Source organism: Carcharodon carcharias, chromosome 3, assembly GCF_017639515.1.
Source record: "Carcharodon carcharias isolate sCarCar2 chromosome 3, sCarCar2.pri, whole genome shotgun sequence".
Lineage (NCBI taxonomy): Eukaryota > Metazoa > Chordata > Chondrichthyes > Lamniformes > Lamnidae > Carcharodon > Carcharodon carcharias.
This window is the reverse complement of record NC_054469.1, coordinates 58,929,538-58,943,808: the sequence shown is the minus strand read 5'-3', so window position 1 is coordinate 58,943,808 and position 14,271 is coordinate 58,929,538. Positions and strand designations below refer to the sequence as shown.

Here is a 14,271-nt window from a genome sequence, read left to right as displayed (position 1 = left end):
AAAAAAAAAACAGAAGCACAGCACAATTTTGTCAAGGCAGCATTTTCACATGAGAATTAATAAAAATGAATCAAATCATCTTTTGAATGATGGAAACATTACAGTACAAATGTCAAATAAATTCAGTACTGAATACAGTACATCGAAGAGGAAACTGCACCTTATGGGGTTTAACAATGGATATATACTCTTTACTTCCAAACTTAAAGCTGAAATAGATGTATGCATTTGACATAAAACATTTACATTCTCATTTGTTCAAGCTACACTATTTAAATATTTTTAATGGTAAAGTAATGGGTACAATAGCAAAATAAAATATTTGAACATGCATGTTTTATAATTTGGTACATTTTCAAGGACAATTATCATTGCTCTTGTCAGTCTGATTTCTTCAACTTGTTTATTCTAACGCTTTTATTTTTAAACAGTATTTAACAGGTTTGCTATCTTTTTTGCCATGTGTGGCAAGATGAATAATGGACTGATATTTCAAAATAAAGTTATGTGGAGTAGCCAAAACGGGTGCAATTCAAATGTAATCGTAGCAACATAAAAACAAAAATGAAACTAGTTGAAATTACATTTTTAAATGCACTCCATTGACAGAAACCACTAGATAAATTAATTTGGAACAAAACGTCTATTATCTACACAGCGCCCCACAGACTTTGAAATATTAAAATAAGGTTTCCAACTTAAGAGCTATGAGGCAGCAATTTGGCTTCAGTAGTTAAAAAATAACGCGCGTGATGCCTTACTGGAAACCAAAAATACTAGATCTGGATATGATACATATTAACCTAATTTAATGCACGTCCTACATTCTCTCTTTTCACATTTAAAAATACACAGACACAGGCCTTTTTTTTCTCTATTTACATGTAGCAACCTTGCAGCAACTGGTCTAAAAATGACGCAGTCTAGCTGCAATCATGTTATTAATAATTACAGATGGGACGCAGCTCAGAGCGGCGCGAGCACCCACCTCCCCCTTTCTCTCTCACCCCATTCCTTAGCCTCACTCCCTTGAACAGCTGCCCAGGTGAATGAAGGCGGCTTCCGGCCGGCAGCGAGCAGAATGGGCGGGCCCAGGACTGCAGTCTTAGCGTGAAGTGCGCTGCACTCTGACAGCAGCCGGGAGTGAATGAGACCGTGCGAGGGCAGTGATAGAGCGAGAGGGGGGGAAGGAGGGTATGACAGAACTGCGATTCTCCCGAGCTCTGCAAAGCGCTCATTTCGCTTCTTGCTGACTTGACATCCCAGGCAAACACCCTGCGCACACGTTTAATAAAAAGAACGGCAAGGAAGAACTCTCAGCTTCGCAAGAATTTAAAAAAATCGCCACAGTGATGTCTGGAAATCGGGTTCAGTTCGCAGGACTACCGCCTCCGGGAGATGCGAAGGATCGCCACCAAGTACCACGTAAGTGTTTATATTTTTAAAAAAGGAAAAAAAGTTTTGACTTATTCTTAGCTTAGGCACGTGTTGTTGGCAGAAAGTAAACTAATTAATTCTATCTGTGACCTTAGCGAGTGGTTGTGAGGTGAAGTAGTAGTGGTGATACAGTATGTTGTGTTTACATAGCTTTGTAGACTTAATATCGACCCTAGCTACTTCCAACTTAACTTCAGTACTTAACAGTGAATGGCCAGGAGCTGTGTTAACATTCCTGTTCTTTTCAAAGACATACTTAAAATTCCAATATTTACAATTAATATTTGTCCACCACTTATGATTTAAGCAAAATGTAAAAATTACATGTATTAACATGATTTATGTTTACTTCAGATTAGAATGTACTCATACTTAACCTTGTACAAATTTCAAGGTATTTTAACCCTAATTTCTGGGCATACGGTATGTGTGTATGTTTATATATGAGATTTTTTTTTCTCTTGTAACTTCTGCACGTTTGACGGCAGACAGTCTTTGTTCTCTCGGTAAGTTATGCTCCAAAGTGCCCATTCATCTTGTGGGTAGCTTCTGCACCTGTGTAGCCAATGTACTGGAACTTTTCACAATGGAAGCAGAGAAAAATACCTTGCACAATGTTTTGCGGAGATTGCTGTAGTTAGTAAGACATGCTATTTCAATAACAACAGCAGCTTCTGCTTATTTACATAGGGCCTTTAATATAGTAAAACATCCCAAGGTGTTGGAGTATTTTAAACCAAAGTTTGACAGTGAGCCATGTAAGGTAATGTTAGGCCAGATAACTAAAAGTTTGGGCAGGGGTAGGTTTTAAGGGATTTCTTAAAGAGGAAAGAGAGGTTAAGGGAGGGAATTGTAGTGCTTAGGACCTTGGCTGTTGAAGCCACTAATGGTGAAGTGATTAAAATCGGGGATGCTCAAGAGGCCAGAATCAGGGGAGTGCAGATATCTGAAGGTGATGATGTTAGAGAGAGCTGAAGCCATTAAGGGATTTGAAAACCAGGATGAGAATTTTAAAACTGAAGTGTTGTTTAACTGAGGTCATTGTAGGTCAGTGAGCATAGAGCTGATGGATGAATGGAACTTGGTGTGGCTATTTTAGTTCTGTGAACAACAGTGCACTATTACCTCAAGTACTAAAAAGAATTACTCTTGTGGGTTACATGCGATGCTCATGATTGTATCATAACTGTCTAATGTTTAGTTACATGAAAATGCAGCATCTAGTGTGCTAGCATAATAGTTTCTGGGACAGTATGGCATTTGTAGTTATTGTGATTCTGTGCTAGCAGATGTGTAACAGTCACTTGGTCTTCTGGTGTGAACTTTGTTTTTGGCTATTGTTGGAAGAAACAACAAGCTTGTTATGGTACAATATTTGGACAAGTTAAGACTGGGTGGTATAGAAATGGAATGAGGTTGTTCAATGGTTTGGGTTTATGTGCACAATTGGCCCCAAACCAGCAAGGGTCCTTGATCACATATTAAGTGAACTTTAACCTCTGCTTTTAAAACTTTGCATTATGGACTGCTAAAAATTGCTGCAACCTGCAAACAGTGCCTTTTAACACTTAAAAAAAAATCTATGTAGAGATAAAAGGAGTTCCAACACTGAAATAAGTAGTTATCTTATTTCATCCTGATTTTGCATCTCCCATTTAACATCTATTAAACCGTTGTAGCTGAGATCTCTTGTCCAATTGGAGATAGATTCTTCACCTCGCTGTAGCTGTGATTGCAATGCCAGCCAGTTTCCATGAATGTGATTTAAAATGAAAAGATATATAAAGACCAAGTCTGGGTTTCCTTCTATTACTTCATTTCCTTAATACATCAAGGAAAATACTTTCATTTATATTGCACCTAGCATGTCCTTAGGATATCCCAAGATGTTTCACAGGCAATGGATTATTTTTGAAGTGTAGTCATTGTTGTTATGTAAGTAGAGCAGTCAATTTGCACATGCCCAGGTCCCACAAATAACAGTGAGATAAGTGAGTAATTAATCTCTTGGTGATGTTGACTGAGGGATAAATTTTAGCCAGGATGCCAAGAGAGTTCTCTTGGCAAGGTGCCAGGGAAATGTTTACACCCATCTGAATAGATGAATGAAACTTTGTCTTTCAGATGAGGTGTTAAACCAGCCTTTGATAATGCAGCATTCCTCAATATTACACTGATTTGCGTGCCTAGATTATGTGGTCAGGTCCTGGAATGGAACTTGAACCCACAACCTTCAGACTCTGAGGAAAAAGTGCTAGCAAACTTAAAACTATCACTTTAAAGGCCTTATTCAGATAACCATGTAGATTTTTTTCTGACCATCCATTATTATTCAGTGTATAAGGTAGGAATTTCCTGGAAATGGTGACTTTACTTTCAAATACTATAAGTTAGAATTTCAATGTCCTGAATCTCCAATGGTGCCTTTGGCTTGGAAGTGGCACAGCTAATGGCAAATAACTCTCCTAACAGCTAAAAATATTTGCAAATCACCAACTAAGTGAAGCACAGATACCACGTTGTATTGCATGAATTATTTGGTTGCCCATAAGTTAGATTGTCCACTAAGTCAAAGATGGAGAATCATTGATCAGTTTGATTCCTAAAGAATGATAGAAGTAACCAAGAGATACCTGGGTATATAGTGCTAACTTATTTCAAATTCTGTGTCCCAAAATGGGGTGAGTGAACCACTAAACTAAAATAACTAGAGTTATTTTAAAAAGTTGATGTCAAATGTCTTGAAATTCATATTTTGCAAAGGGGAACAATTCTGCTTTGGGTCAGCCATTGTCTTTGACTGGTGTTCAGCTGGCTCTGCTATCTGCAAATACACCCCTCAAATTTTGTTTTATTCTATTAAACAGAATTGCCATTAAACATATTTAGCATTTACTAAGCTAATGCATGTTCAAGCTTGTTGAGATTCTTCAATAAAACTTTGCAGTTTTCTACATTCAGTATCAATCACACTGCTGCCAGGTCACCACACTATCCTGGTTCACTTTAAGTGACATCATTATTGCAGCAAATTCAAAAGAAAGATAGATTTGCATTTACTTAGCACCTTTTATGACCTCAGGATGTTCTCGAGCATCTTACAGCCAATAAGAACTTCTTGAAGTGTATCCTTGTAATGCAGGAAATGCAGCAGCCAGTTTGCACATGGCAACCTCCTGCAAACAGCTATGTGATAATGGCCAGATAATCTGTTTCAGTGGTGTTGGCTGAGGCTTGAAATAGTGCCATGGGAACTTTTACATCAACTGAGAGGACAGATGGGGCTTCAGTTTAATATCTCATCTGAAAGACAGCACCTCTGACTATGCAGCTATCCCTCAGTACTACACTGGTGTGTCTGCCTAGTTTTCGTGCTTATGTCTCTGGGCAAGAGGGCTACCACTGAGCTACTGTTCCTTTGATTTTATAGTGGGGATGGTGGGTGGAGCTGGTGGCAGAGCTATTATGATGGTTTGCCTAACTGTTGCTATGAGGCTCACACCAGGGTGGTGCTGAGGGTCTCAGGAAGTTTTGGCATTGAATAAGTAATGGCATGAGTACACTATCTTGGTGTATGCCATATATGCATCCTTACTATAGTACAAGGTTTCAGGAAGTTCCAGCCATAATTTATTAGCACATGGTTGTTGCAGTAAAACTTAACAAAAAGGTTAGGCTTGGATTTTTAAAGATTGTCTGTCAAAGTGTTGTGTGTTGTGCCAACTGTCCCTTAAATTTCAAATTATTCATTGTACTTGTACTCCAGGGTCCGCTTACTCTATAAGTCTTTGATAATGAGTGGGAAATGGCATGCATGCCAATTCTATGATCCCCAAAAAGATGAAAGGGAACTTGGGAAAAAAATGAATGGTAACTACTATAGACCACAGAGATAGGTGCATAATTTTTTAAAAATCTGGGTTGAGGTACCATAATGAAGTGGCTGTTGGAATAGCTGAAGCTGAAGTTGCACGTGAGAAGACTTGCTTGGTTAGTTTGTGAGGAAAAACATACTTTGCTGAGAGCCCTGTAGAAATCTATAATCTTTGGGAAAATTATATTTGTAGCCCAAAACAAGACTAAATTGTAATCAGGTTTTTAAAATCTCTGTTCTGGTCAAGTTACAGTGGACACTTTCAACTTTATTTAGTTTGTTACATTTTTGCCTCTCCATCGGAAAGTTGTGAATTCAAACCCCACTCCAGGAAATGAACAGCTTGTATAGCTTGGCACACTCATTCAATCCTGAAAATCTATATTATTGTTTGAGGTATCAATTTTTCAGATGACATGAAATAAGGTACTCTCCTCTGGGTCAGGTAGGCAACCACTTGACCATGTCACTATTCAAGTACATTTGTTCTAATATAAGGAATTATAAGTGTTATTTGCAATGATCTATCTTTTAGAAAGTTCAATTAAAGTACGATAGTTTTTGGCCTGAAATCCTGCTGAATTGAGTGAACTTCCTCTCTCCTATTCATAGTAAATGGAAAGAGCTTCACTTTCTTTCCAGTTGGGGATTTTTGCAGAGTAATTATCTATTTCAGTTCGTCACACATTCCAGGAAATAGACTTTACATACCCTGATGTATGGAATTGCTCATTATTTAATTTGTAACAAATTGGACATTTTATTCATCCTATTGGCTCTGCTAAGAAAAGAAATATTAAGGGAGTTGGATGCACACTTCAAGAATATATCCAGGGTCCGACTTAGTGTTGCACTTGGTAAGCTGCCTATTTTATTTGACAAAGAACTGCTTGTTATCATGGGAATAAGGTTAGTCTGTGGAGGAAGAGAAGTTACTGTTAATTTGGGCCCAAACAGAGCCCAATCCCATGGCATTTCTTTAGCAGAACATACCTGACAAACAAATACCTCCAAGCCTGCATTTAACATTTCTTCTGAAGCAGCTCATGGTTGGATTGAAAAGACCAAATTTGTGAGGATTTGAAACGAGGCTGAAAGATTTGCCTAGCTTGTGGTAGGGGGACAATCTCGAGGAAAAACTCTCCCTGTGTAAGACAGTTCTGGGGTTAACAGTTACCAGGCTGGGAAAGGAAGGGAAGAAAACCATTAGAGCTAAGAATCATTGTGGACTGGTTCTGGGAGAAGTGAGTGTCTACTTAAGGCTCAGTCCTGAGTTCTCTACAGAGAACCTTTTGGACCAGTATGTGTCTGTACATCAGAGGAGGGAAAAACCAATCTTGGCTGTGATGTCCACCATAGTTGGTTAGCTGACACTCACTGTTTGATGTTCACAGATTGGAAGGAGATAATAGGATGACTGCCACCCATTATTTATCTTCATTTATAATCTAATAGAAGTTTTCAACATTTTGTCCTTATCAATCCTTATGGGGTGAAAAAGACTCAACTTTGCATAACAATTATTTCTCATTCCTAGCATTCTATGCATCTTCACTGTATCCTTTCCATGGCATTAATACTTGTCTTATAATGGAATGCTCAGAGCTTCAAGCAATTCTCAAACTGACCTAACCAATCTCTTAGAAAAATTAAAGCTACATTTAATGCCCTAATATATTATACATGGAACTCCTTTTTTGTCTTTTTATGGCTTTTTCTACCCGCAGTTCCAACTTTAATATCAATCTGCGCGCAGGTTTTGAACTTACTATTCCTCAATTCTTAAGTATCTTGACATTTGGAATAAACTTTCTTTCCCTATACTCTTCCCAAAATGTATTTATTTATGATTCTTTTCATTGATCTGCATGTGTCACCTATTCAATAGCACTGTTAATTTCTCTGCATCCTCTGTGTTCCTGATCGTTTGCAGTGCACCCAAATTCAAAACTACCAACAAATGTCATTATTCGCCTTGTGCCTATGTTAAAACCATTGTCTGAATCAAAAACAAAAGTTGTTCCAGCACACTTCCTTGGAGGACATTACTATCCATATCACATTAACCTGAAAAATTCCATATAATTACTTTTTGCTTTTGGCCCAAGCCATTTTTGTATTCATGCAACTACATTTTCTTTTGCGTACTTTTCATAACAAGTTGTACTTTATCAAATGCCTCCTGAAAATTCATATGTACAATATCTACCACATTCCCTTTATCTTTATTCTGAATCCCCACCAGCATCAACATCCCACAGGTTGCTGTTGACAAGAAACTGAACTGGACCAGCCATATCAATACAGTGACTACAAGAGCAGGCCAGAATCTGGGAATTCTGTGGCTAGTAACTCCCCACCTGACTCCCCAAAGCCTGTCCACCATCTACGAGGCACAAGGCAGGAGTATCATGGATGGGCAATAAATGCTGGCCTAGCCAGCAATGTCCCCCCACATCCCATGAATGTATTTTTAAAAATAATCTCCACTTAAATTAGCGCAACTCCAATAACGCTCAAGAAGCCCATCACGATCCAGGGTAACATAGCTTGTTTAATCAGCATTCCCTCCGCCATACACGCAGAGTGGCAGCAGTATGTCCGAATTAGGAGGAGTGGGCCCCTTGGGTTTGCTCCACCATTTAATAATAATTTAATAACCATAGCTGATCTGACTGTAACCTCCCGCCTACTCCTGATAACCTTTCACCCCCTTGTTTATCAAGAACCTATCTACCTCTGCCTTGAAAACATTCAAAAACTCTGCTTCCAGTGCCTTTTGAGGAAGGGACTCTGCCCTCTGAGTGAACTTTTTTTTCATCTTTGTCTTAAATGGCGAACCCTTATTTTTGAACAGTGATCCCTAGTTCTAGATTCTCCCATAAGAGGAAACATCCTCCCCGCATCCACCCTGACAAGACCCCTCAGGATCCTTATATGTTTCAATCAAGTCACCTCTTCCTCTTCTAAACTCCAGTGGATACCAGCCTAGCCTGTCCAACCTTCATCAGACAACCCGCCCATTCCTGTGTTAATTTAGTAAAAATCCTCTGTAGGGAAGACCAATGCAAAATACCTGTTCAATTAATCTGCTATCTCCTTATTTTCCATTATTAATTCCCCAGATTAATTTTCTATCGGACCAACGCTCACTTTGATAACTCTTTCCTTATTTAAATATCTATAGAAACTCTTACTATCCATCTTTATATTTCTAGCTAGCTCTCTCCCATATTCTAATTTTTCCCTCCTTATTAATCTTTTTGTCATTCTTTGCTGTACTTTACATTCTGCCCAATCTTCAGACCTGCCACCCATCTTTGCACAGTTATATGCTTTTTCTTTAAGTTTGATACTGTCTTTAACTTTTTTAGTTAGCCAGGAATGGTGGGTCCTCCGCTTGGAATTTTTCTTTCTCGTTTGAATGTATCTGTTCTGTGTATTCTGAAATATCCCTTTTAAATGTCTGCCACTACATCTCTATTGACCTATCCCTTAACTTCATTTGCCAGTTCACTTTAGCTAGTTCTGCTTTCATGCCCTCATATTTGCCTTTATTTAAGTTTAACATATTAGTCTTGGACCCACTCCTCTCCTTCAAACTGAATGTAAAATTAAATCATATTATGATCGCTGCTTCTTAGGGGTGCCTTCACCATGTGATTATCAATTAATCTTATCTCATTGCACATCTTGTAGCTCTAGTACATCCTGCTCTCTGGCTCCAGAATGTGCTGTTCTAAGAAATTATCCCAAAAACATTTTATGAATTCCTCATTTACACTACTTTTTCCCATCAGATATTTCCAGTCTATATATAGATTAAAATCCCCCATGATTATCACTATGTTTCTGACAAGCTCCTATTATCTCTTCCATTATACTCTGGCCTACTGTGTAGTTACAATCAGGGGGCCTGTACACTGCACCCACAAGTGACTTCTTGCCTTTATAATTTCTCCTCTCAACCTAAAATGCTTTTGCACCCTGGTTTCCTGAACTTAGGTCATCTCGCTTTCTAATGTGCTAATACCATCATTAATTAACAGAGCTACCTCTCCCATTTTTCCTAGCTTCTTGTCCTACCTAAATGTCTCACACCCTTCAACATTCAGGTCCCAATCTATGTCATCCTGTAGTCATGTCACTGTAATGGCTAACAGATCTTACTTACTTATTTCTATTTGTGCTATCAGTTCATCTGTTTTGCTTCGAACACTATGTCCATTCAGATACCGAGCCTTTAGTTTTGACCTTTTGTTATTTTTGTAATGTCCAGCTTTGCTGATTTACTTTTAGATTTGTACTCTGTTTCCCTTCCTGTCAGGGTCTGTTTATCATTTCCCATTTTAGTATCTTTTGGTCTTGCCTTGTCTCTACTCTTTGGTTTACCACATTTTCACAAATTTGATCCCTTGCCCCCACTGTTTAGATTTAAACCTTCTGTACTTCCCCAGTTATGCAGCTCACTAGAACGTGAAGTCCCAGCACTTTCAGGTGTAGACCATACCAATGGTACAGCCCCCAGTTTCCCCAATACTGGTGCTAGTGCCCCACGAACCAGAGCCCCACAGCAGTCTTTAGGCCATGCATTAATTTTTCTAATCTTGTTTGGCCTATGCCAATTTGCATTTGGCTCAGGTAATAATTCGAAGATTATTACCTTTGAGATTCTGCTCCTTAATTTGGTGCCTAGCTCCTCATACTGACTATGTAGAATCTCCTTCCTCATCCTGCCTATATCATTGGTATATATATGGACCATGACAACTGGATCCTCCCCCTCCCACTGTAAGTTCCTCTCCAACCCTGAGCAGATGTCCCAAACCCTGGCACCAGGTAAGCAACACAGCCATATGGACGCGCGCTCTTTGCTGCAGAGAATGGTGTCAATTCCCCTTGCTATACTGTACCCTACTAGCACTGCTTTCCTTTCTTTTCCCCACTTGAATGGCTTCCTGTATCGCAGTGCCATGGTCAGTCAGCTTATCCGCCCTGCAGCCCCAACTCTCATCCTAACAATCTGAAAGAACCTCAGACCTATTGGACAATTGCAGAGGATGACTCTCCTGCGCTCCTGCCCCCTGAGTCCCTTTAGCTGCAGTCACACCCTCTTGTCCCTGACCACTGACCAAATCAGAAGACCTTATCCTAAGAGGCGTGTCATGCTGCCTGGTACAAAGCATCCAGGTAACTTTTCCCCCTCTCTCGTGTGTTGCAGTATCTGCAGCTCGGTCTCCATCTCAATGACTCTGAATCTAAGCTCCTCAAGCCACAGACACTTACTGCGGATGTGTTTGCCCTGGATCACATTGGCACCCACAAACTGCAACCTTGACACATCACCTATCCTGCCATCCACTTCCTTCAGTAAAAAAAAGTTAGAAAAACAAAGCAACACCTCCTTCCCCTCCTCACCAAACTCCTTCAACTTCCCAAGCTCCCAGCACTCTATTCAAGATCGCACTCACCATGCACTGAGATATTTGGATTTATACGTTCTGAAACTAAAGGGACTAGCTGAACCCAGGTACAGAAACACCAGTTCAAGGTAGTTTCCTTAATTAACTGTCTACAGCTGATCCCCAGTAGATAGCTTCTATCTCCCTGCTTGGGCCCGTGGATGAGATTTATAATTTAAACAGCACTTAATATTGCTTAATATGGTTAAATGCAAACAATATTGGATTTTTAGGAAAGAGATTTAAGATTCCCTCAATTCACCAACTCCACTCAGTTCAAGACTGCAATCCAGCTGCAAGATGCACTCTGCTGCCCCTTTAACAGCCCTGTCAAAACCCATGACCTCTACCATCTAGAAGGAGAAGGGCTGCAGACACAGAGGAACACCACCTGCAAGGTCCCCTTCGAGCCACATACTATTCTGACTTGGAACTATTTTGGCATTGAGTCAAAATCCTGGAACTCATTCCGTAAGAGCACTGTAGGTGCACCTACGTCAGAAGAACTGCCATGGTTTAAGAAGGTGTCCCACCACCACCTTGAGGGCCACTGGGGATGAGCAACAACACTGGCCATGCCAGTGATGCACATATCCTGTAAACACATTTTAAAAAAAGGATTCACATTAAATGAATCAAGCATAACCTGTCCATTAAAAATTAATGTTAATTGTTCCTGATTAGTCAATCCTATCTAATCTCTCTATACCACCAAAGTAATACCTCAGTAATCTACCAATAGGATCAGAGTGTGTTTAATTTTTTATGGCACCATTGGTTAGTAGCTCTGGTTATTCTACCTGCATTGACAGTATTTAACTGGCTTATAAGGTATTGTTAGCTCTCTTGATCTGATCCCTCCACTGCTAATTTTTCATGCTGCTTGTCCAACATCCAGTACTAGATGAGAAATTTCTTCCAATTAATATTGGGAAGACCAAAGAATTATATTCAATCCCTGTCACAAACTCCATTCCGAGTCACTGACTCCACATCTCTCCCAGTCCACTGCCTGAGCATGAACCAGACTGCTTTCAACCAGGTGACCTACTTGACTGAGTTGAATTTCAGATCCCTATGCTCTCCATCACCAAGATCACTTACTGTCACCTGTTTAATACTGCCTATCTCTGCTGCCTCTGCTGATTTGCTAAAAACCCTCAGTCATGCTTTTTTAACCTCTTGACTCGAGTATTCCAATGCTTTCCTGGCCAATGTCCCACTTTGTAAACTTAAGCTCATTCACAAATTTTGCCTGTATTCTACCTCGCAATAAGTCTCGTTTAACCATCTGTGTTTACTGACCTACTTGAAACTCTCATCTTAAGGCCTTGCCCTTCCCTATCTCTGTAATCTCTCCTAATTTTGCAACCGTTTTCAGGTTTCTTTGCACTTCCTCAACTCTAGTCTCCCTGATTTTCACCACCCCATTGTTGACGGCGATGCCTTCAGCTATACAGGCACTAAGCTTTGGAATTCCCTCCTATGCCTCTCTCACATTCACTGTCCCGTCATTTAAGATGTTCAATTTTGCGTGATAATTACTCCTGTGTAGTGACTTGGGAAGCTTTACTATGTTGAAGCTGCTATATAAATGGAAGATCTTGTTTATAACTTATCTCAACAATTGAAGAACAGCAGAAAAAAATAAACATAGGCCCCTAAAGAGCAGCTGGTGAGACATGCCAATATTTTGCAATATGATAAAAATGTGGACAAAATGCCCCACTATCACAATTGATGCAGCTGTGTTGAGAATGTTTGTTTGTTTTTCCTCATGTTTCTTCTGTTCCCCATGTAGACCTATTACTCACTGGGAAGAGGAAGAATTTACCATTGGTAATGACAACTATAAGAAGTTTGTTTAAATTCTCAGCTTGGAATGAGCATATAGATGGGGGGCTTTTTTCTTCAGCCAAATGATAATATCCTTGCATCTTGTCACTTTAGGACAATATACTGATCTGAACAAGTTCAGGTTTTTGCTTGGTGTAATGTTATATCTGTTTTTTAGTGTAAATGATTTGGTCTGTGATTTTAGTAAATACTTAAAGTTAGCAAAGAAAAGCAAGCTATAAAACTCTGAATTTCTGTTGTATGTAGGTTTTCTGGAAATGAAGCAAGACAAAAGAATGAAACTTGATCATATAATGTTAGATATACATGACACTCTGAAGTATTTAAAATAATTCCAATTTACGTTTTAGACCTATCAAATGTTTCTAGTTTTTATTCAGGCGACACTAACATTTTTTTTCCAAAAATATACTTTATTCATAAAATTTGTAAAAGTACATCCAAAAACATTTCAAATTGAAAATTAGGGTGCAATAAAATTCAACTTTTCTCCACACAGCACGTTACACTCTGAGGTGCCTCAACACAGTTGCAATACTCTTGATCTCTTGATATTTACTTTGTAAAATATTTACACACACACACACACACACACCCCCCCCCCCCCCACCCCCACCCCCAACAATAGCAACTGGTTTATTCTTGACTTGGGTCCAAATGATTATTCCACATTATACACCTTGTCCTCCAATGGTCACTTGCATACAGGAAAATTGATCAGGCCAGAAGTATTTGTAGCAGGAAATACGGCATTGCAATCAAATAGAGGTGGTCTCTTACCTCTTGCTATTTTTCTGTAGACTTATTGAGCCTCCACTGGTCTTTTTGCATTTGTCAGAGTGTGAACTAGTGGAATGGCAGCTGCAAGCCCTTTTGAATTCGCACTACTATTTTAGTCTGGGTAAATTAGATTGAGCTAAATGAAGTGTAGTTGTCAGGACTATCTGACCGAGGTGGAGTTAATTCCTGCAACTTGATTTTCTCAGATCACTGTTGACCTTTCCATGACAGCAGCCCAAGTTATAACCTTTGGAAGTAGGGGAGGCAATGGCGTAGTGGTATTGTCACTGGTCTAGTAATCCAGAGACTCAGAGTAATACTTTTCTCCACACACCACTGTTTCGACCTGGGTTCGAATCCCACCATGGCAGATGATGGAATTTGAATTCAATAAAAATCTGGAATTAAAAGTCTAATGACGACCATTGTCAATTGTTGTAAAAGCCCATCTGGTTCACTAATGTCCTTTAGGGAAGGAAATCCCCTGGTCTGGCCTACATGTGATTGATGTGACCAATGTGGTTGGCTCTGAAATGCCCTCTGAAATGGCCTAGCAAGCAACTCAGTTGTATCAAACTGCTACAAAATCACAAAAAAGGAATAAAACCGGCATCGACCTAGGCACTGGAAATGACACTGGCAATCCTGCAAAGTCCTTCCTACTAACATCTGGTGGCTAGTACCAAAATTGGGAGAGCTGCCTCACAGACTAGTCAAGCAACAGCCTGACATAGTTATCCTCAGGGAATCATACCTTACAGAAAATGTCCCAGTCACCACCATCACCATCCTTGGTTATGTTCTGTCCCACCAGCAGAGGTAGTGGCACAGTTGTATACAGTTGGGAAGGAGTTGCCCTGG

General features: G+C 39.6%; 1 protein-coding gene across 3 annotated transcripts in view; it reads left to right on the top strand.

Annotated features, from left to right (window-relative positions):
• Positions 1-1,228: 1,228 nt before the first annotated feature.
• Positions 1,229-14,271, top strand: part of si:ch211-285f17.1 (sickle tail protein) — a 587,788-nt gene continuing 574,745 nt past the window's right edge. Inside the window, exon 1 of one of the 3 annotated variants that reach the window (XM_041184076.1) lies at positions 1,229-1,425. In XM_041184076.1, the coding sequence (XP_041040010.1) occupies positions 1,353-1,425 (73 nt within the window). In that variant the 5' untranslated portion in view covers positions 1,229-1,352. The remainder of the gene's footprint in view (positions 1,426-14,271) is intronic. The other 2 variants (XM_041184075.1, XM_041184090.1) reach the window with 2 other exon arrangements.